At 40.2% G+C, this 25,038-nt stretch overlaps 1 protein-coding gene across 1 annotated transcript; it reads right to left on the bottom strand.

The window, feature by feature from the left end:
- Positions 1–3,443: 3,443 nt before the first annotated feature.
- Positions 3,444–24,128, bottom strand: SF3B1 (splicing factor 3b subunit 1; the record flags this gene model as incomplete). Its single annotated transcript, XM_079539444.1, has 25 exons — positions 3,444–4,004; positions 5,417–5,633; positions 6,103–6,375; positions 7,289–7,420; positions 8,173–8,293; positions 8,378–8,489; positions 8,580–8,762; positions 9,001–9,222; positions 9,813–9,938; positions 10,101–10,247; positions 10,333–10,478; positions 10,729–10,999; positions 11,110–11,196; positions 11,706–11,885; positions 12,541–12,642; positions 12,731–12,928; positions 13,606–13,727; positions 14,056–14,268; positions 15,074–15,308; positions 15,478–15,645; positions 16,783–16,862; positions 18,685–18,799; positions 19,418–19,519; positions 20,737–20,903; positions 24,101–24,128. 25 exons carry the CDS (start codon positions 24,126–24,128, stop codon positions 3,846–3,848), a joined length of 3,906 nt encoding a protein of 1,301 aa, XP_079395570.1. The 3' UTR covers positions 3,444–3,845.
- Between the last annotated feature and the right edge of the window lie 910 nt (positions 24,129–25,038).

Raw genomic sequence — 25,038 nt, 5'->3', positions numbered from 1 at the left:
CACAAATGTATCATTGCAGCTGTACTTACAGAAGAAATAAAAAAAAGGATACATCCTTTTTTCCTGACAGGTCCCTCCACCCAATTTGGCAATGCTGGATGAACCCAATCAGAAGAATCCGCTGTTAGCAGTGAGGATGTTCTCCATAGAGTTTCACTGATAAAGTCAGGAACAGTATGTAAAAGCAGAGAGATGGGGGGGAGCATGGGGGGAAGCTGGGAAGGAACACTTCATTCCCTTCACAAAGAAATCTAAATAAGGCAGATGAGGCTCTCTGGACATCCAAGTTTCAAACTTGCCATGTACTTAAAAAAGCGTCACAGTAATTCTGCAGCAATGTAAACTTTTCAGTTGCCACGACATGGCAAGTCTCCCATTTCTGCACAACAGTATAAGGTCATCTTTTGTTCACTTAGCCTAATACATTTTTCTTTATTAATTGTATAATTAGTTATTCATTAATGGATTTTATATGGCAGCAACCTGATCTTTCCATTCTTTGAACACTTTGCTCATTGTTGTCCAGAATCACAGCCTTGAAGTGACCCCCCCATTTGTTATTGTGGTTGATTTTCATTTGTACTGGAAAAGGAGGACCTCTGTCCCCTGATGGATGGATGCCACGTAAATACAAATAACTTTGTAAATTTAAGTTAACCTAGCTAGAAGTATCCCAGGCTCATGGTCTTCAACTCACTGCTATACAGTGAGTTAGTCAACATCCCTGTATCACTATTGTGGTAAGAATTCCTCATTTCACCAAATACTCTTGGGCTCTCAAGACTCAGATAATTAAACTATAAAAGAAATCCACAGAAGATGCGTCACAGTTTTCTCAGCACCTGAAAAAGCAGCTTCTAAAAAAGAATGCTAACATACCCTCACCAGGATGCTCCTGGTTTAACTGTGCTCATCTCAACCACCTCACTTCTTCCAGAATATCCAAGTTCAGATCCTTACAACCTGTGGGCCACAATTGTACTCACATTACATTTTAACAGCTTAATAGTAAGACATCATCTGCACTTGTACAGTCCTGGATATTAGAGAATAGCGCAAGTACAAATGAAAATGTATGAGGGCTGCCTCCCATTTATTACACGGGCTCTCGTCAGAGGCAGACGTTGGTGGTACGACAGCAGAAGCTGAGCCTTCCCACCAACATCCCATTACATTCTGTTGCTGTATGACAGAGGGCAGCAGAGGGGCACTCTGACAAAATGGTGTCTGAAGGAAATGTGTGTCACAGGATTCCTCCCTGTGACACAAACGGCACCCACTGACATTCAGCAATGCTTGCTGAACACCACAGAGACCGCAGAGTGGATGTAAGCACAGTGAGGCAGCGGGCAATGCGTTTGAGCAGCAGGCAGTGCTCGTCTCCATCAGTGCACATTTTACAAGCACAACATGGGAGCTCTTGTTCATTGCTGATGAAAACGCAAAGCTAATGGTGGTGACTATGTTCAAAAACAGTGTTTTATAGCTGGGAATGTACTCTATCAAACAGTACTATTGTGGTCATTGTATCTCCTGTAGTTTCCATGGGAATAAATAGGAGGTATTACTTTCAGAGCGACATACCTTTTTACTGCAAGCTGAAACCCATATACATGAATGTTTTAAAGGTATTAAAATGTAGCAGCATTGGAATAAAAACATCATTATGCATTCTGCCAGCACTTTGTTTTACAAGCAAAAAGCTAAGTTCTTGTTTCTAACGATCCTATCTCCAGATGATTTACTTTCTTCCCCAAACCCTTTTGCCAGTGGACAAAACAATGGCAGTCAGTACTATTAGACTCTGTCCCCTGAATCTGTCTGTGCCAAATAAAACATGCTATGGTTGCTAAAGAATACAAGTAAAACTCTGTAAAGCTACTCCTGTAAAGTCTTATCAAAATCGTGTATGACCCAGAGATGGTCTTTTTATTTAGGAGCTCTGACACAGGAATTGCACTTCAGTACTGCTCTTTCAAATTAGATTTCATCCTTGATGCTACGGATAACAAAGAAAGACACCAAATACAAACAAATTTTGCGTACAGCTGTTTCAGCACATTTCCTTCCCCTTTTCTTCTTTCTTGGGAAAGAAAAAGTTTCCATCTTCTGCAAAACCATGTTAAAAATGACTTTTGAGTGATAGTGAGGAGCTTGGCAGACAAAAGGCTGAAGTTACTCTCCTTCACTTTCACTATTTGACTTTAAGAAACAAAAAAAAAAAAAAATTCTGAGATACAACTAAAAAATTGCAAGTCCTCATCCATTCCTGCCTGTGTCAGAGCTCTATTTTTGCTTATCTTGTAAAAAAAGGTGCTTTACTTCCACTCTTCACCCTCTGCACTGACACTTACCCTGTCCTATCCTGCAGAACTACTGAAGAAGCAAAGGTAGCAGGTCATCTATAAAATAAATGAAATTTAGTGAGAAAGCACTAGAAAAACTGGAATGAACAATTCAGAGAACAATTTCAATACAAAGTCTTCAAGAAGTTCTTACTGTTTTCATCTAATAAATATGAACTTCATGTAGTATGCACATCACTACTACTACAAAAAAATCAGTTCCTAACTAATTGGTACCTTTCTAAACAACCAAGCTGCAAGCTGCTTCCACACTACCCCAATCTCCTAACAAAAACTTAGGTTTTGAGAGGTAGGGTGGAATTTCCTTTTATGCAGAACCATCTCACATTCATGTAAAACAGCAGAGAGAGGCCAGCTGACAACACTGCACTGACCTTGGAGAGATGGAAAATAATTGCCCAACTTGAATAATAGACAAGAACATGCCAGGTATCCAATTACTAGCATTTGCTGTGCTTTCTTACGGACATGAGATATTCTTCAACACTAGCAGAATGATGTAACCTTGTGTTTTATGTGGCATACTGTCAAATAGCATACAGTCCTTTTTCTTTCTCTTGAGTACATGCACAGGAGAGCAGGAAAAGAGCAAAGAAAGAAATAAAACATTTTTATCTCAAGCTGACGAGATTCACATTCTCTATGTCACACATGCATGCTCTGAATTTGTCTCATCTCAGATATCCAGAAACTTCCCTAACTCTTCACAGGAATCATAGCACAGCCTGTAAACATCACCTGGCATTATATGCAACCTACGCGTGGTCAGAAGACAAGCTAATCGTGATTGCCAAAGTCATACAAGTGATTTCACACACAAGTACTAAGCAACTGCTCACTTTCTGACAACAGTAAGAAATGAACCCTACAAGCAGGATAATGGAGAAGAAGCAGAACCAACAAGCAATTTACTACTACTTTCTCCCAATTAAACAAACAGCCACCACAACAACTGCCAGCCCGAGTACAGCTGAGTTACTGCACGACAAAGATACACACATTAACTACAGTTTGTATGTTTTTCTTATTTATTCAAAAGCTAGGGGGTGACAAAAGGGTTAAAATGCTTGACACCACCTATTTATTACATGAACAAATACTTAAATCCATCAGGGACTCGTTTTACAAGTCTCTCAGTCCAAAAACCACACGCAAATTAGATTTTATACACAAATGTTTATTTCTCAAATAAACAACCCCTTTAAACACAAGGAATGAAATCTAAATCTTAATAAAGATGAACCAAAAATGAAAACCCTCCTGTATACTGTAATCACTGTTTTCTTGGTCACTACTGGCTTTAACTGTTTAACATCAAAAAACAAGGACATATTTAAAAAATCATGCTACTGGATTCCTACCTCTGCCTCTGACCAGCTCTATACTCATCTCCAATACTTTAAAATTTTACATCATGAAATCTGAAGCATTTATGTGAAGAACAGCTGTGCATTAAACACAAACAACAGAACAAGAAGATTATAAGATGTAGTCAAGTTCATAACGAATATAGGTGTTCTTTTCATCGTTATAGATTCTTGGATAGTGTGCTATCAGAGCATCCTGTGAGCCAATGTAGATGGAATTATAAATCTTCCAGTAAACGTCTCTGACTTTCCGGGCAGGGTGAAACAAACCCTAGAGAACAAAACAAAACAACATTCATTCAAAGCTTCTGTTCTAAAAGCTTGTTACTGCATCTAACCAAGTTTTAAACAATAAAAAAGCACTGTGGTAACACTTAACATCAATTACTAGGAATGAACAACAATAAACGTGTAATTATCCGTTTTGTGAGTATATGAAATAGCAAGTATTAAGAAAATACTATTTAAGAGGCATTCCTTTTTTTTTGTAGGGAGAAGTTCTACTATATGTATTTCTAATTGCACTGTTCGTTCAAAAAAATACAAATCTACTGCAGTATATTTGGCTTGGAAACAAGTCTTATCTTTGGCTCTGGTAACTGTGATTTAATTGTGTAGAGATCACTGGATAGAAACACAGGACATAAGTGGTTATTAAACCTGAAGAAATTGAGCAGAACTTGAAGACTAGATAAAGCAGTTCTATAAAATAATAAAATTAGTAAAATATACACTGCACAGGAAACTTCCATGCAACTTTAGTTTTCCTGCTGATGTATCTTTGTGCTGAAGCACACCAATTACAAGAACAAAAAAAACAGCAAAATCCTCTATGTACAAATTATTAAAATGCAGACACATTATTCCTACACTGATCTGCACTACACACATCCTTGCTTTTTATCTGCCACGTGCACTTAAATTCTACAGCCTATACAGCAAGAACTGTTACACTCAAATACACAGAAAAGGAGCCTCCGTATTCTGCCTCCACATATGAATTCACAGAAACTGGACACACTACCATGAATCTAGCAGTGTAAATTCTGATCCAGACACTATTTTCTAACACTTTGAACTTAAACATATTTAAACTCTTATTGTATTCTTTGGCTAGCACCACATCAGGTTGATTTTATATCAATCCTATCCGCTTTTTAATAATGCTGCTTGTTACTTGTTCTCATAACTTTTTGCACTGTTTGATTCCTCCAACCATTATTTACTGTCCTCCAAGTTGCATCCTTCTACCTTACAAGTCAGAGACAATTTTTAGTCACTTTATATTCTAAGTTATCTGCTATTTCTATGTAAGCTCCTCAGTGTAATTAGTTATCTCATTAAAAGAAAAAAGAAAAAAAAAGCAGTTTTCATTATCAAAATCCTTGGTACAAAACAGCATGTTAAAAGAGATGAAAAGCCAGACTGTTCTCCTCTTTTCCTTTACTGGAAATCTCCTACAGCTGACTTCTCATCTCCTAAAGAGAATCACAGAATGTTTGGGTTGGAAGGGACCTTTAATACCACCTAATTCCAGCCCCCTGCTATAGGCAGGAACACCTCCCTGAGAGCAGGTTGCTCTAAGCTTCCTCCCATGCCAGGGAGGGGGCACCCACAAGCTCCCAACAGGCAACAGAAGCCCGTTTGGTAACTGCTGCCCACACAGCATACATCAGGACTCACCTGCAAACAATACTGCAACATTCGGCAAGGGCCAATAGCAACTCTGAGGCCCTCCAGAGCCCCCATGACTGCCTGGATGACGTGCGGAGAGGTTTCAAACACATTAGGCCATACGTAGTTCAACAAATGATTAAGAGAATCTTCACAGCCAAACCCATAAACACCAAGAGACATGTGTTGCACCACAGCACTGGCTGTTTGTCTGTGCACAAGATCTCTGAAAAGAAAACAACGGTGTTTTAGTAAATCATACTTAGAAGCAACATACCTGGACAAGCATCATGATCGTTCTCACTTAAATTATTCTGAAAGCACTAATACATGTTTTTAACCCACATCTACTGACACTAACAGGCAGAGTAACCAAAAATCAATTAATACAAATGACAGTTTTCTGGCAATTATTGCTCTCTAACCTCTGTAACAAAGGGACTAACAACAGAAATGATCAAAAGTGGTCTGAACACAGCAAATACTAACCTAACTAAAATGGCTGTATCATTTTCATCTTCAAAAGCGTAAGCAATTATATAACCTGAATTATCTGTAGATAATGGGTACCCAACGTCTGTTATTGAGCAATTTTTAGCAAACAAGGACAATGTGCACATTTACTGTTAAGACCCAGTTACAGATTAAACGTGACCACGGCTAACTGAACCATACACAGAAAGAACTGCACTCACCTGTCCATTAAAGCATCTTCGAGCAAAGGCGTAACGGCATAAATATAATCTTTTCCCATTTCTCCAATGTATTCAAACAGAAAAGAAAGAGATTTTAACACACCATTCTGGACATTCAGCTCTGGGACTCTGTATTCATTCATGAGCGCAGGCAGCACTGTGAAAGGTGAGCATGTTTCAGCCACAATAGCAATTGCTACTGTAGTACATACTCTGTTCTGCCTTTCCTGCACTTTCAAGTTATTCAGCAGTGTAGCCAAGACATCGTGAGGTCTGGAAGAGAAAATATGTACGTCTACATCAATAGATTTGGTGAGAATGTAGGTAAATTAGTTGACATGGAAACAGAAAACGGCAGAAGAACACGGCTTAGCCCTTCTTAAAGGAGTTAATATTCTCTGAGGAACACCATAAACCACAACATTGTAACAGACTTTAAGCAAGCACAAGACATCACTTCTTAAACCACCAATTTTTTATTGAAAAACAAAAACACACCAACTCTCTCTCTAGACTTTGCTTTCGTTCAGCCTACAGTTAGTTTGTAAACAAACTCGGGAGACAGGAGTAGCTTTCCCAGTATTACTCTGATCCCACAGGCAATTAAAACCTGTATGAAATTTAACGCATTAATTCCAAGTAAGACTTTTGACAGAGGTATGCAACCAGGCACAGAGAAGCCCAATTAGTGTGCTGCTCGCTAGCTGGCTGTTTCTGCTTCAAATCAGTAACTGGTCACTCATTTAGGGGTGTGCAGAGAAACAGGAATTGTGCTTCAAGCTATCATTTGCTGACTTGCAATACCTCAACGTGGAAGTCAAAAAAGCCCTGCGCTAATCAAAGCGGCACTGATTTAAGGAAAAATAAGAGAAACAGTATTTAAAAGAGAGCTATGAAAGAATACAGGCAGAGTCTCAATGCATATCACACTACCAAAACTCAAGACAACATATTTTAACTACCAGTTTATATACTTAACTTGCTAGCCTACCAATTCAGTTCAAAAGTGTAGCACTCCATGCTAATAAGAAAACATCAAAATTGTTTTACTCAATGAATAAAATCAAATGTCCACATTTAACATGTGAACTGTAGAGCAGTTCCAACATTTGTCTCCAGTGAAATTCAGTCATCACCACATTAGATAACTGTGCATAGAACTAGATAAAGCACTACACCAACTTACCCAATAGCTTTTGCAATATATCCAAAAGTATTTACTGTAGCTCTTCGAATAGCTTTCTTGTGAGCTTTTAATAACTCAAGCAGCTCAAAACAGATCCTCATCCATTCTCTCGCAGAAACGTATTCTGCACCTCTGAAAGAGAATAAGTGATTTTTCTTCAGTTCTGCTCCAAGTTTTGAAGTATAACCTAATAAATTGCAGTACCTATTTATTCACTATCAACAGAGGGACGTTATTTAAACAACTTACTGAAAGTACCCTTTAAACTAGACCATCACTGATTAACAGTTTACAAGGAACAGATAGATACAATAAATTTTAAATTTGAAAGCATGGATAGTATACTTCTTACAAATCAGTTGCAGATAACACAATTCCTACATCATTTCCCAGCGTATAATCAATGAATACACAGATGTTATTATTAATTGTAAGAAATACACAGGAAAGTTAGGTTAAGTAAGGTTATTGCAACAGGAAGATAATAAATGGAAAATGCTAACCGATGTTGTAGGCTCACGATATTCTCCACAAGGAGTGATCTCGAGAAAGAAATCCTTCCTCACTGGCAGTCAGCACTTAAACAGGTCTAGGAGAGGTGTAGCCAGGCTCCACCCCTTCCAGCAGCACAGGTGAATTACCTTCACCTGTGCTCCAGTGGCTGACTCATTGCTCACCTCAGGTGATCAATCAGAGGTTCAGAACATGATTCAGCAGTTCTCATACAACTATATACTTTACCTTAAACATCAAGTTAAATTTTCACAATAAAGCTTAAGAAATAACAGGAGATGCAAAAAAGCCAGGATGTCGAACCTGATACTCTAGCTGTTGCTAGAGCAATTGCTTCCAGAGAGGATCAATTACATCATTACTCAGCTTACCTGTCTGCAATGCGCCCAACCAGATCAATACAATTCTCCTGTACTTTCTCATGTCTGTTCTTCAAAATTGGCGTAAGCCGTGGCAGCAGATCTTTGATAGGTGGTGTCATCTTGTGCATACCTATTGAATTGAAAGAGGCATTCTAAGTTCTGCATTCTTTTCATTTCGCTCTTGAACGGGCACACAATCATTACACAAACATACCTATGACATTAACAATAGCCTTAAGTGCTCCAAGTATGCTGCCCAGTACTTCCGGATATTCTTCACCCAGGTACTCATACAGCACAACACCCAGATGTCCCATCAGCTTTTCCTACAAGCAAATAAGATTCTAAAGTTAAGCTTTCCTCCTTCTCGTTGCTATGACGTACTGTAGCTAGTTTGATACAAGCCCATTCAATACCTCTTGACAAGTCTTCATGACCACTGCAGTACGCGAGATGAGGTCAGCGGCCTGCTGCCGCACCTTGGCCGACTTGTTGTTCAACCGCCACAGAACCGTACCGCAGATCTGCGGCAAGTAGGGCTTCACTCGTTTGCCAAGAGCATTAACCACTGTGCCAAAGCCATTCAGCATCACAGAGTCCTGGTGTTAACACAGAACAGTTAGACCAAAACCACCACATTTCATTCGATCTGGCAGCATCCAAAATTGTCATTAAAATGCTAACGCTCCACATCTAGCATGTGGATGTCATTGATCTGAGCACAGAAATCCCTGCGAGGGCTAGAAACACCCAACTCACAACCACACCTTCCTCCGTAACTAACAGCGAGCTACCTTCCAGTTAAGTCAACTGTGCCTCCCATTAAGCTGGCCATACCTCTGTGGTCTGTTCTTGGAAGGCATACAAGATGCCATCAATAAGCTGCTCTTCTAGCTTATGATCAATGTCTGCCGCGCCCAGATTTCCCATTATCTTCTCAATGGTTTCCATGACCATTTTTCTGTACTGTTCGGCCTCATCTTTCAGATCATCCACAATTCTAGAAATAATTTCTGCTGCTCCAACTTTATTTGCCAGCTCCACTGTTGTGTCCACCAACTGAAATACACAAATAGTTAAGTGAACAAACATCATTAAAGCCTTCTTTCTAACTCTCGAAAACGTTTATCTCCCTGGTCTGAGAAGGAGTAGCAGCATCATGCTGGTTTCCAAACTCATTTCTGTGGAAATCTTTTTTCAAGCAGAAGTTACAATTTCAAAACAGATCCTATCTAGGAAAAGAGTAAAAATGCAATGGCACAGAGAAGAACAAAATGAAAAAAGGATGCACCAGTACAGAGCTACTGTAGCCACTACTACTAGTAAACAAAGAGGAGCTCTAAACTTGCCTTAAGACAAATAAAGTATTCTTTAAAACTCACAGTGAACAACTGTTTTCACCTTTTGAAATCATTTGGTTTTAAAAGACACAAATGGGGTGAACTACCTCACCTTAGAGCTGACACAGATTCATATTCAGAGATAAAATGCTTGGTGTGAAAGTCCTGACTGAACAGTTTCTAAACCACTATGCCAAAAGCAATTAAGACAGGATGTACAAGACAAAACTAAGTATCTAGTCTGAATAACACTCCAACACAAATTTTGTTCTGCTACCAAAAAAAAAAAAAAATCAACTGGAAAAATACCTGTCTGTAATTTCTCCTGTCCAATGCCATTCTGTGCTGCCAGAAGTGTTTGAAAAAAGGTGGCAAGATCTCTGTTTTAATGTAATTTGCTTCAACACCATCTGTACCACAACACTGCTTTACCACCTAGTAGGAAAGAAAGCCAACAACGTTAATTCTGTGTACAGTTTGTTTGTGGTGTTTTGGTTTGGCTTAAAGAAAACAAATTAAATGTTAATGCTAAACATTCAGGTTTTATCAGTTTAATTTATTACACTGCCAGTGTCTGAACAAATAATTTTGATGTACCTTCAAAACAATTTTTTTCATCTCTTCATCAGGAGACTGGAACTCTCTGATAAGAATTAACATGACTTCTCTGGTATAATAGTTTGCATACTCAGCATCCATGAGCGGAATCAGATAACCAATAGCCTTCAAAAAGGCAGCCAAGCCCTGTTTAAATGAAGAAATATATTTTCAATGAGTTATGGAAGATACGGATTCATTCCAGTTCACACCAGAAGTATTTTAGACATACCTTTCCTCTGTGCTGACGTATACCCTTCCACAAGGGCTTCAGAACAGAATCAAATGACTCAATACCATAGGGAGTAGCTGCCTCAGCTAAAGCAGCAATAGCCAAAGCACTGATGGTACGAACCTTCTGCTGCTCATCCACAAGACCTGCAAAAGAACACTGTTCAGTACCTCTTCTTGTATCTTAAACTCAAAATAGCGAAACTACGCAGATAGGATGAAAAAGTGATCACTTTATTTTCAGGAAAACAATCACTATTTCTCTTTCAAAGTCGGCAAGTTATTTCTCACTGTAAAAATGGCTACACAAAACTTTGCCTTAGTAACACTTCATCTCAACAAGGTACAGGAGGAAAATTCCAAATATAAATCTTAAGCCAGAGAAAGCAGAACCTACCATGCTCAATAATTTCAACCAAGCTCCTGAGATGAGGCAAGATAGCACAACCCATAAGAATAGCAATTTGCTGCACAATCTTGATGCCAGTATGCCTCGCTTGCCAGGATTTTTTACTTTTACAGACAGCTTTCAAGAAGGGCAACAGAGAAGGAATGCCCAAAGCAGAGGCAACAACAGCAAAGGCTCGAGCTGTGGTATTTCGGACATATTCATCCATGTTATCAATATCAGGTCGCATTGTAGAAATCATTGTTGCCAAACCAGCAGCCTGAAAACATACAAGACACAGAATTATGAACAGCACACTACATTCTTCTGCCATCACTACAGAGCAGCTCTATATAAGCTAATTCCTACTGCAGAATTAAAATTTATTACCTTAGCCAAGTTTGAAATAATTTCTCTGCCTTCCACTCTGGCATAATAGTCTTCATCAATCAGCAGTGGTTCAATGACAACAAGAATCTGAAAAAGATGAAAAAAAAAACACATTTCCATTTGTGAATACTTTAGGTAGTATTTCTGGCCCTAATAAGAAAATTATGATTCCACAAAGCTGAGGTAATTCCATGGATTCAAGCTTTCAACTCTATGATGACCAGAAAAGTCTTAGATTTGTTATGCTTTTTCTTTTCCCCTTTCTTCTTGATCGGAGAAAGTCTTGAGAGAAACAACTCTTTCTTTGAAGTGCCCCCCTCACAGATTCTAGCTCCATCAGGTAAAATTTCCTTCCCTCTCTCAGGTGTGCATGTATTCTTTTAACATTATGCCCTGATGTTGTAATAATGATGTTGTAACTTTGATCACACTGCAGTAGCTTAAAGTTTAGCTGAAGAAAATACAAAAGCCAATATGATCTTAAAAAAAAAAAACACCCCATAATATTGCCTTCCCTTCCGCTCGGCAAATGAACCGTACGCCTCTCCCACAGTGATCAGAAAAAGCCAATCAAAGATGAGCAAACTGCAACAGACCTTATGTACGTATGGTCGCACCAGGTCATCCAGTTTGTACAGAATTCTGTCTATGACTTTGACAAGTAAGTGCCGCTCCTGATCCTCCAGTGTTGGTGACATCAGCAATGGTAGAATCTGATTAAACAATGGCCCAGCTCCAAATTCCCGAGCTTTATCAGTAATTTGTCTCAATGCAGCCTAAAAAATAAAAGCAACTGTCACTTAACCTGAAGAAATAATACTGAACAGTTAGTGAACAAGGTATTAATCAAGTTAAAATATACTCTACTGTAAGCGCAGGCTTCACAATACTTGTCCCTACCACCATCTTCCACACAGATACATCGGATGATAGGCCCCAGATATTCCATTTTTCAAGAAAAGCATGCTCAGTACTAAGAATGGCACCACCTAAAAAGGCATTTTACACAGCACCTGCATCAGGTGCTCAGATCAGTTTAGAGTGGAACTGCAAAAAAACTGTAGTCTATTGCACAAGCAAGCTAGAAACTGAAGAGCTACACAGCCAATTTAAGAAGCCAAATCCAGAGAATTAGAAAGCTCTGTAACCAAAAAGCGCTTCAGAATCTAGTTTCCCATAATTAAGAATTATTATGTTCTGTAAATCATATGATACTTAGTAATCAGCATTACTGCACAAAGAGCAACAACAAATTACATCGAATGACAAACCAAAAGCAACACAGATACAGAAGGAAGAGAAAGCACTAAACAGACAGCAAAGCTTAGAAGAGAATCCCATGGACAAACAGGTGAAAAAAACAGATAATCTGAAAACAAAACTGAACACAAAGGCATAAGGTGAAGTGATAAGAATGACCATTAATCTTACCTTTCTCATGGGAGGGGTGCCATTCTTTATTTTCAAAAGTAATTTCATTATCTTCCTCTCCTTCTGCTCTTCAGGACTAAGGGTCGATTCATCAACGTCAACCTAGAAATAATTCCAGACAAATTTACAGGCACTGGTATACTTTCAAAGATCATAAAACTTTAACCAGCATGAGTGAAATGTCATTTACCAGCAGCTTATCAAAGTACTGGATATCATCTGGCTTTAGGAATGGAAGATTGCCAGAAGGCTGGTCATTGACACTCTTCATAGTCCGGTCCTCTGTCTGCATGTGGAATCCAGTCATACCACCCAACGGTGTGGGAGTTGCTGTAAGTTTACGTGCTGGAGTACGAATAGGTACATAACCAGCTGGTGGGGGAAGAACCTGCAGAAGGAAGAAGGAAACACAGTAAAAACTGCACCACAGCACTAATCTAAAGAAGAACCTCCACAGCCTTCTTACTGCAAAAGATGCAAATCGAGCAAGGTCTCAAATGCTAAACAGAAATAAAACAGAACATATGGGTTTAGCCATTTGTAGTTTTGTGCGTAACTGCATACATCAGATCCCACATGCAGTGGTATGATTCACAAATTCAGCAGGATAGTTCATATTCATGCTTATTCTGTATTGACAGCATTTCAGAAGAAAGCTCACTTTCACTTCTGAGGGTTGGATAACAGACTTAAGAAGTCTTTAGAAACTATTAAAAGAAACCCCACATACTTCAATATTTGTATTAACACTGTATTTGTGAAGTCAGAATCTGTGACTCTCTCCTGTTTTTCCACATTTGGGCTTTCTTCCTGAACTTAGCAGACATTCTTAACGTTGAGAAGCAAAATAAAAACTGGCCATTGAAATAAACATGACTTTCTCCCTTTCTAACGGATTTATAATAAATGAGCAACTGAACCAAACAAATTTCTACATGAATTAATCAACAGCTTCTGTGAAACGTTCTACATTTTGGACTTTTTTTTTTTTTTTTTTTTTTTAAATCAATATCACGTGACAGAAGAAAACTATCAGTCTGCTGCAGTTTCATTCAAATGAATTACCTTATATCCTTCTGGGAACATAGCATCCAATTCTTCATCAGAAAGTGGCCTGTTTCTCTCATCAATTTCCCTCTCCCAACGCCAAGCCTGCAGCTGTTCAGGAGTCATGCTCATGATATGACCTATATTCAAATTAAAAACATTTTTTAAAAACTTCCATAAACAGAAGATATATTCACTTAAACTTTAATACTCCTCTTGAGTAAAACCTTCCACACTTGACATCTGTAGCCAATACAACGCTAATGTCTCGACTGTCCAGATTGAACACAAACAAACCTTAGCTTTAGCTCCTGTGGGCATTAAAACAGGTAAACTGAATGTACACTAACTGTTTTCATACCATCAGAACACGACATTAGGTAGAAGTCCATTTCAATATACAATATAAAGGTTGGAGCTTCATTTTCACGTAAGAAAATGAAACCTTAAAGAATGGATTGGGCTTACCTGGCGTAGGAGTTGCCATGTTCATAGCTGGTGTACCAATGGGTGTTTTGCCAGGTGTCAGAACAGGAGTGCTGCCACCCATCTGGCTAGCAGGTGTTTCATCCCATCGGGATTTCCTTTTACTTGCTCCTGGGGTTGGTGTCTCACCAATGGAGTCACCACCTCTATCTGTACGAGGAGTCTCAGCCCATCCACTGCCATGCCCCGGAGTATCTAAAAAGAAAACAAACAACATCACAATTCTTGTACAAAACTGAACAGTACCATACACCAACTATAGCAAAAACATCCAATTTCATTATCTCATCCTCATTTCTACATGAATCAGCAAGCATATAATAAATACACTAGAAAAGTTAAGATTACTTGCATGAACACTGGAAACATCCAACAGATAATTTTATTTTATTGAAGAAAAAAATCTTAATTTTCTTGTTGAATCTTAAAATAAACAGATAAAATTACAAAAAATATCAAAGAACCCAAATATTCTAGATAATGGACAAAGTACTCCACGCAACCCCTTGATAAACCATTGAACAGTGCTGTTTCACTGTTCTCTGCCACATGAGCTCAATTCAAATTAAGATAGGTGACAAAATGCTTCCAAAACTTGCCTCAATGTTTTAAGCAAGTTTTCAAAAACAACTGAAAACTCAAAAAATTCAACAGTTGAGAAACAGCACAAACACACAGTTGTATACCAAAAAGCAATTCAACGTAAACTGAATTATGTTGTTCTAATTAATCATTAAAATCCCAGCAGGAGTCACTAGACATACCACACAACTTTGATACAATCTTTGAGCAGAGCTGGGTTCACAGAAGTGGGTTAAGCTGACAGAATTCAGTGCTGCACAAGCTCAGCTGAAAGCATCACACCAACCACTAGATGTCAGAATGTAATTACTTACTGCCTTTTGTTTGCTCCTACCGTTTCTGTAAGGTGCAAAACTCCTATAGTATCTGCCATTCAAAACTTCTTAGACACTCTCCGATACCACACATACATACACACCTCTTTCTGTTTTAGGAGTTTCATCCCACCGATTTTTACGTGCGCTGGAAGTGGCTCCTCCATGGCCTGGTGTTGCATGGCCAGGTGTGTCCCGGCCAGGTGTTGCAGCTCCTGCTGGCGTGTGACTGGGAGTGGGATCCCAGATCTTTGAGCCGGGGGTGGCACCAGGAGTTTCGCTACCCTTTGCACGGCCTGGAGTTTCATCCCATCGCAGAGATGGTGTATGCCCAGGAGTCTGCACAGGACAAAAGCCAAAATATTAATCTCTCCCACTCTATGCAGTAGCAGACTGCTGGTTTTATTCCTTTTCAGTGTGTACGTGTTAGAGTAAGAAACTTTTGATATTCAAGCGGATTAGCATTAATATCTGCTAGATATAGATTGAAGGACACAGGGATTAGTACCTCTGCTTGATCCCAACTGGATAACTTTTTGGGTGTTGCACCAGGAGTCTGATCTGCTGTTTGATCCCAACGCCGCTTGCGTTTTGAAGGTGGCTGAGATGCGGCTCCATTGACGACTTTAAGCTCTCCAGCTTTAGCTTTTTCAGCTAGCTGTTGCCTAATCTCCCTCTATTCAAGAACACAAAAAGATAAACTTACTTCATAAAAAAGCCTCTTCAAATTAAACATTAAGACATTTTTCAGTTGTATCAGATATCTTTTTATGCATTTTTTTTTATTTTTTTGTGAAAATAACATGCCACTAGCCACTCTAATTTCAAATTCTTCCATAGCAACATGGCAATGCATCTGGAGGGACTACGTTTAAATTCATTTGCTATCAAGCTTCATAGTACAGCAGAAATACAACGTACAGAATTTTTTAGTGCTGTCAGTTTCTATCACCCATACGAATACCTCAAAACTACCACTAATCTGTTTCAAATGAATTCCACTTCAGCAAATTGTTAAAGAGGGATGAATTAGAAAATACATTCATACGAGTTATATCCTGAGACATAAAACAAGCCATGAAATTCTCATTTAAAATTCCAAAATGTCACTGTTGAAACACCACACTGAAAGACTATTTTTCATTTACCACTGAGTCCATGCACTAAGGTTACCAAAATGGAGAACTATTTCCTCAATTAATGTCAATTAGAGTAAATCAGTATAAACCAACAGAGGTCACTGGAACTCTTAAGATCTTGCTCCAATTAACAAGACAGCTCCGTAGGTACCACAAAGGAAATTTTATTAAATTACCAGTATCTTTTAAACTATTAAAATGAATTTTTAGTAACTATGAACAGGTGGTTTTACTATTATTTCTTCCTTTCAAGTTTTAAGCCAAATGTTAGCAAGCTGTTGCTACTTCAACAAAAGCCTTTTAAAAACCCCCTGGATTCTCTTTATATAAAGCTTGCAAAAACAAATCCCTCCAACGCTGAACACCTCTCTGTATCTCTCAGGTTTTCATCACCTCCGAAAGAAAATAAACTGCCCGAGAGCTACAAAGCAATCCAAACTGAAATATACTGACAGCATTTCTCCCTCCATTCTTTTGTTATTACGTGGAACAGATGTCTTTCAAAGCTTTCATCTCTAAGGTCTACCATCATGGTTCAACATGGGAAGAATATGAATGTCCAAAGAAAAAAAACATAAAAATTCAACAGAATTTCCATTCCCACTGCTCCTAAGATGATTTCAAAGGCTGCAAAATGAAATGAAGTTCACATGCAAACCCCTCCCCCAACTCACCTCTTCTTTTGTTAAATGCTGTTCACGCATAACATCCATGTATGTTCTGGCATTCATTTTAGGGTCTGGTGTCTTCCCTCCTGTAGAAGAGAACAGCAACAGGAATGGAGCACAATGAGTACAGGACAAGCAGAATCTACCAACTTTTTCTACAGTCCTGCTCTAATATTATATTATTCCATGATCATTTAATTTTACTTTTTGATTGAAAATTTTAAAAATTACATGTATCTTACGTTTATTCAGTTTGCTGATCAATTTAACCTGTTTGAACACAAACGTAACTACTGCAGTTTCAAACAAATATTTTAAAGCAGATATAAATGATAGAATGACAACACAGTTAAGAGTCTTCATTCAGAAGTGATGGGTTCCTGGGTTGCTAATCCGGAATACGTACACTTTCGTGCCTTTGTCTCCACCAGCAGTTCTGACTTCAAGCAGCAGAATAGAAGCCTAGAAAATTATCTCTTTACCATTAGTAACACTTTGGAAAGATATTTATATTCAAAACATTACCTTGTGCAAGCTGCTAAATCCTAGTAGTTATCTGACTATAAATAACTATGGCATACCTAAGTAATGTTTAAAATGCTTTATCGTAAGGACCCATTTAAAAGTTTGACAAATCTGGACACATCTCCCAGATCTTCCAGTGTCATATTGTAAAAGGGCTTCATTTAAAAAAAGCAAAGAATCCCAGAAAACTGACAGCACCTTCCCCCTCTTTTCAAAGAACAACTGCCACCGGGATCTGAATGTAACACATATACCACCACGACGATACTCACACGTAATGGGTTTTGTGAACCATTTGTTGGTTTATGCTCTGTGTCTTGACTTAAAATTTAACTTCTACATACTTTACGAGAAGCCCAAATTTATATACATTAAGACTTGTCAAGAAAAACACTGTTAATTAAAAAGAATGTGCAGGTTTGCTATACGAGTGGTATAGCAATATAATTTAGGAAAAAAATAAAAGCCTTAAACATTTCTATGCTGAAGATCATTGCCCAATTGGCTGTGTCACTCTGACACTAGCTTTGATAGGACTTTCCTTTGGAATACTTTTTCACCATAATCTACACAGGATGTGTTGAACTGCACCCTTAAGAATGCAGACAGGACTGGCATATAGCAGTACTGCTGTAGGAAAGAAATTAAGGACAGTTAGTATGGGCCTGTGAATTCTGACAATACATGTTTATATCAATTACAATTAAGCAAGTAAAATAAGTAATATCCCTAGTAATTCATGCAGGCTGCAACTCTAATTTGTAAAACCTGCAAAACAGCTGCTGATTTCAAGCCAACAGGCACCTCACTTCCACATGTGAAACTCGCTTGCCTCAAGAAATTTTCCATCAGACCCACTATACCCCTTTTCCTGATTCGCATTCTAAAATTATCTGAACAGACTTGAACTATTAATAGTATCAAAGTCTTATATATGCTTTTGTTTCTTTTAGCTATACCACCTAAGTTTACGTAAGATGGCAAGAATTAGGTGCTCTACTTTGAGAACTAGCATTTCAAAAGCAATAGCCCTGTAAAACTACAACTCGGAACGAAAGCTTTCAAGGTACTGAAAGACTGAGCACTCAATACACAAGTTGTTCAAATATAATGCACAACCCAAAACAAAAAGAAAAGAGAAACCTTTAACCCTTTGTGTTTCTATGGCAATGGCTCATTATTTTCTTGTCCTTCTACCTGGAAAGAAAACTTGTATTATAAAGATGAAGAATATGGCATCTAGGTTTTCAACCCAACCTCTACAAAAAGGGGATGTTTAAAACAAAACTAAGTTTATAGGCATGCCAACAGAAATCAAAGGGCTAAAGACAGTTTAAGACAACAGATTTCAAAGAGAGTATAGAAAAGTCAAAAATAAATTACCATCTGCAAAAGGATCAAGACGCTCAGGGGAAATTATCATCATCCGCCTGTGCTTTTTGTACTCATCTTCCCGATCTGCAATCTTTTGAGGACGGTGCTCTGCAAAAGGATCATACTAAAAACAGAAGGGAAAAAAAGAGCTGGTTAGTCACAAAGGGACAGTATGAAAAACTGCCAACCATTAGCACTACCCTAATAGAAATCTTACTTCTGAAACTAGAATGTTTATTTAAATGCAGAATTTTTGATCAAATAACTTCCTATTACTGTTCTAAGAAGCTCGTTCATTTGCTTCTAAGGCATTTCATCCCAGCAGCCTTTCTTCTCTGGAAGAATCTTCTTTTCAGTCATCTTTCAGGAAGACTTAATACAACTTCATATGCTTTTAAGTTTCAAAGAAAAATATTTTAGGAGAATGAACCATACATGATTACATTTTTGTTACAAAAAGCTTAAGAGACATTCACTTGCTCCAGATATTTACATTTTTTAAGTATCCAGTTGATGTTTTTAAGCAGTTGAGCGCATATGCACACGTTGCCTTTATATGCACAAGTGCCAACTTTGCCACCTGCTGGAATTCTAACAGAAAGCACTGACAAGCCCAGTGCTTCAAATACTGTCACGCTTTAGAGACATCCTGTACTTTCAGAAAACAAGACGTGGTCTTGAAATATTAATACTTCTCCTAAGACTCAAATAGTCATTTGTTGTGCCCTGAGTTAAGACGTACCTGTTCAGTTGACTGCGGTATGTCATTAAGCAGTGCCACTGGAGCATGGTACCCTGGCTTCTTCTGGCCAAGCAAACTTGTAGATGGGTAATCATCATCATCCTGCCAGAAGAAAGACGTGGCAGAGTCACACAGATACTGGCTTTAGGTAACAATGTCACATTAACACACTGCAGTCATAGATAAGATGGAAAAAGGACTAGAATATTTACCCCAAATTTCAGCAATTCTTTTCACATCTAGTGCTGTATTATTCCCAGCAATTGACTGCTGAACCAGATACAGCTAAACAAATGGCTACACTGATACCTTACTCCTTAACAGATTCAGTGAATGTGCTGCATTTACTCCAAGATGCAACCTTCCATACTAAACAGAAAGTATTCCATATCAGTGCTACCGATGCGATGCGCTGATAGTTATGGAGAAAGTGGTGCACACCATTCTTTTTTTCTTAAAATCCAGGCAAACACAAAGAAAATGTCAATAAGTAACCCCGAAAAATATTTCTGTAATAAGAAGAGATTGAGAAATCAATTACGGCACTGTTAATTTGGTTGTACCTTCTCAACCACAGCACCAAAACCAAGTATTCAGAATGTGTAAGGTATTCTGGGTATTTTGGCCAAGCAGCAATGAGATTCTGTGCACCAGTTTACAGCGACACGGAAGGAAAATTGCTCTTGAAATTATGAACTGATTTCAGTGAAACACTGTAATGGAAATTTTTAATTAATACATTCCTGGGAGTCCTCAAATACTTTGCTACTAGAAAAAATACCAGCTAATACTAAATTAAACATAACACTCTTGCTTCCTCTTAAAAATATTCTTCACTCAGTTTAATGCATAGTTACTCTTGTGTATTTATGATCAGAACTGTAGTTTCTGATTGCTTCTGAAACAAAAAATGTGTTTAACATTAGAACTTGAAAGAACTTAACAACATAACCATTCTTACACATGAGACAGTGCAAAAAGCTGATCCACAAAAACTGCGCTGAAACTTCAAATGAAGTAGAAATGAAAATATTAAAATAGACATCTTAAATGGTGGGCCTGAGTTCCACTAAAGTTTTTTCATCTCGTTTTTCACCTTGGCAGCAACAACAAAACCAATTCAGGCACTCTAAAGCTAATAGAGCACCAGCCCCCCACTGCTGTGTGGCTGTCAGAGCACACATCACGAAGTCTGAGCAGACACGGATCAGATGAGCGCCTGGAGTAAGGCAAGCTTGTTTCCATTAACTGCAATTATAAATCACTTCAAATAGAAGCCAGAATACTTAGAAACTCCTTAAATAAAAGAAATCACTTACGTCTTCCAATTCAGTTGCTGCAATGGATGTTACGTATCCTGCAAACCTGCTGTCGCTGCCACCATAAATTTCCTGATCGTAATACCCGGTGGAGTCGAGGCCTACTCCTTGTGCTTCATCAAGGGCAGGCTTTTTGCCTTGGATTTCTCGGATCTGCGCTTCGATATCTAGGGGAAACATACCCAAACACTCGAGTCTTTTTCAACACACACAAAATGCAATGCTTGTATCATTACGTTCAGCAAACCACTCAGTTTCAAAGATCGTCTCTAACTAATTAACTACATATAATTATCACATGAAACTATAAAACAATGATGCACAAGAAGCAGGTTTTCTTTAAGCTGTAATATTATCCAGGACAGTTTAATCCAGCTGCATTACGGCCCGAAGCAAACCATTCAAAACTATTACTGTTAACACATCTCATCTTCGAAAGAGATGGTGAGGAAGGTAGTTACAGTACAACAGTATTTCTCAACACTACATGGCACAGGGCTTTCCCAATTAATGTTTTCATTAAAAGCAGCTTTCAAGATGTTATCGCCAATTAATAAACTGATTTTGCTAATTTAAAGAAATCCATTTAAAGGAGGTAGCGTGTGAGTAGGCATGCCTGGGAACATTCAATAGACCACCTTATTCAAGAACAAAATATCCAAAATATCTACACTGCAAAGTTGTATTACCACTGAACAAACAAAACAACCTGACAAGACAGGCAGAACTTCAGCCACAGCTCCCATCGCAGGCAGCTCAATTTATCCGACTTGTGACAACTCCTGCCTCTGCCACCACCGTGGAGGAGACCACTGCTTTTCTGAACTTTTTGCCTGCCCTTCAAGGAGGGCCAATGGAAGCTTTGGCACTCCTAATATATCAGGATCTGACACCAATCACCCTGGGGTCAGTCACTGACCTTGGAAATTTGGCACTATCTGAGAGAACAGTAACTCAGTAATCCCCAAAACCAAGGAACCAATTTAACCACGCCTCCTCCTATGAGTTAGTAAAAGCAGCAGGAAAATCAGTTGTGGCAATTCAGTTGTCTTCAACAAACACGATCAAGACACAGGTACACTAAGGCACACCTAATCCCACGAAAACAACTGTTGTTTCCATCTGTATCTGCACTTACGGGGTGAAGAAATACCAAGGCCTGTGCTTGCAGAGGCTGGCTGGACTAGATCTCAAATGCCCTTACTGACCTCAGCAATTCTGTGCTTCACCCATCTGAAGTACCACTGCCTACAACATTAACTGGAGGGAAATTCACCACTGACAAAAGCTACAGAGAAGTACTATTAGCAAATAACCCAGAAACTCTACCACACACTGCTGAGCTATTTACTACTGTTGCTCATCTCTCTTTTTTTTTTTTTTTCCTTCAGGGTTAATATATTTCACAAGGCTTTTCCACAGAAATAGCTTACAACAGATACTAAGATGCCTACAAACAAAAATTAAGAAAAGTGAGAATTAAATAAAAATAAAGGTAAAATCATCACTAATCCAGATACAGGCTGACCAGAGCTCTGCAGCTGCCTAGGGCACAGTCAGCTCTGCACTGCAGGAACCCCAGAGACTCGTGAGAGCTGAAGCCCAACAAAAGCCTTATATTGGCAGCCATGAGCCCAGCTGAACCCTGCCCCTACATTCAACTCCCCCGAGAAATCCCGCACAGCACAGGTTCTCCAGGACCAGAGACATTTTGCTCCTAAATACATTAACAGCAGAAGGAAACTATTAATGCTGAGTCCTAACTCATCTTGGTCTTGCCCATAGAGGTCTCTCATCTTCAGAGACATCCCACACATACTCCATCAACCAACAACTCCTTCAGGCATTTCATTTTTGCACACCTGTCCTACCACTTGACTATGGAACCAAAACAACTCAAAGCAGCACTTTTCTGCCAGGTCTGTTAGGTGTTTCAGGCTGGTCGTTTCCTTCACAGGGCAGATCAAGTTTCTGATTTCGCTTGCGGTTTGCTGCAATGCAGCACTGGGGTGAAATACCTGAGGCTTCTACTGCTACCGAGGACAATGGAAGGACCAAGTGATTTTAGACCACAAAGGCATTGTTTCTTTATTCTAAAAAAAAGTAGAGAATGTTTCTTTCTTTTGCAGCCACACACAGAGTGCCCTGGCCACCACTGGGGCTTGAGCTTGTTCTATGTAGCAAAGCTGCTAGCCTGGTTTTGTGAGCGTAAGAATAAGTAACCGTGCTTTTCCCAGCTGACAGTACACCAAGGGACAACCATCAATATTTAATTTACAAAGCAAGTAATCATATTTTTATTATTTTATATATGAATAATTTTCTATATGATAATACCTAAAAATAATCTGCTGAGTATTCTCTTGCCCCTCATATGGCCATGTGTGGCCAAACTATTTCTCACTTGTGGTTGTTCAATACCAGAAGATATTCTCTGGCTTCTATGAAGAAATTCTAGAGACGTTCTCAGGAGAGTTCAACCCAATCCTTTCAGTGAAAAAACCACTCACGTGGTTCAGCATTTAAAAATAACGTGGTGCAAGAGATGTGGAACCCAAACTTCCCTTCTTACATTACAGTCTGGTAAAACATACCTTGCGTATATACCTAAATTGCAGTGAGGGCATTAAGGGAGTACAGGACTTTAAACTTTGGACTGTAGGACGTCACACTTCTTCAGATCTCCACATACTTGGAAATTGATCTTACTTATAAGCTGGAGTTTGTCAGCACACAGTCCTTTCTGCCTCAGGAACAAATCCAAGGAACCCTCTTAACATACTTTTAATACAGAACAAAATCTCTGCAACTGCCTGAAGATCAGATCTTGCAAGCGTTTCAACTCACGCTTTACGTTAAACCGATCAGCAGTTTCTACTCAGTTCAATGGGGCTACTTCTGTATAACACTCACTCGTAAACTCAAGCCATTCCCATTACCCTTCCTCTTGCCTCCCCCGTGCCATTATTTGTCGAAGCAGCTCCCGCCGCCGCCCGGCCCGCTCAGCGCGGCGGTACCGCGGGCTCTCCCGGCCGAGGGGGGGCCGCGCAGCCACCGGGGGGGCGGCGGCGTGCAGCGCCCGGCGGGCGACATCTTAGGAGCCACCCTCGGGGCGGCGCCGCTCTGATAAAGGCGGCGCGCGGCTCCCCCCGGCCCGGCCGCGCAGCCCCCGAGCGCCAGGAGGCGGCCCGGCCATGGCGCTGATACGGGCACCGACGCCATTACGAGCGGGCCCAGCCCGCCCGCCGCCCGCCCGGCCCCCGGCTCCCCTGAGGACCGCGGTCGGAGAGGAAAGGAATAAGAAGACGCGAGAGGAGCGCGCAACTTCAAAAAGCACCGCCGCGAGCGGATTTCGGCCTTTTACCTTCGTGGGTCTTGGCGATCTTCGCCATTTTGTCCAGCGCGAACAACGCCGAGACGGAACTGCCGCGGCCCCAGCACTTCCGTTCCGGGGGTGGGGGGGAGGGGAGGCGAGCAAGCAGTGCGCAGGCGCAGCTGCGGGCCGCGCCGCGGCTTGCCGAGTACTGAGGCCTTGCGCAAGCGCAGTGGCAGCGTCGAAAAGCGCCGCTCGGTCGGCCTGGCGGCCCTGCAGGCCGAGATCGGAGGCACGCCCTCCTCCTGACTGACGTCTGTTCTAGCCAGTAGGAATACGGCATGGAAGCCGAAGTGGCCAATAGCGGTGCGGCGAGGCTGAGGGGTCGGGATGCGTGCGAGGGCTTGAGTACTGCGGGCCGTGAGCTGTTTGCCGCAAGATGGCGGCGGACCGGGGTTGAGCGCAGCGCATCCTGAGGGCAGCTGGGCCGCGCTGCTACTCGCCCCTTTGCTTGGGCTTTGTTCGCCAGTCGTGTGGGAGAAAAGTTGCTGCAGAGCAGAATAAAACATGTACATGTACTCAAATGTTGGAAGTTGAAATCTAACACAGGAACTCCAGTGCCAGAGCACTGACAAGGTGCCCGGGGGCTGACAGTAAACACGTATCAGCAGCGTGCTGCCGCTGCAGGAGTAAACCAATCCTAGCGCTGCTAATGGCAGCGTTGTATGCAAAGTCTAGAAAGCAGTCGCTTTGCTGTGCTTGGCACAACACTGCTCACGGAGTACTTGAGGGCAGAGCTAATTCTGGGACATGGCACGTGGACGCGGACAAACCCAGCAGTGCCCGAGGAGAATAAGCAGCACATCCAGAGGTGTGTCAGCCTTCACCCCAGCCTGGCACTTGGGAATGTAAACAGTGGCTAATTGCTTGGCTGTTCTGCAGCAACTGCCCCGGGCAGCTTTGTGCTTCATTTTGGAAACTGATGATTT

Source organism: Tetrao urogallus (genome assembly GCF_951394365.1).
Source record: "Tetrao urogallus genome assembly, chromosome: 8".
NCBI lineage: Eukaryota > Metazoa > Chordata > Aves > Galliformes > Phasianidae > Tetrao > Tetrao urogallus.
Note: the sequence above shows the minus strand (reverse complement) of the source record. Positions and strands in the feature narration are given on the sequence as shown.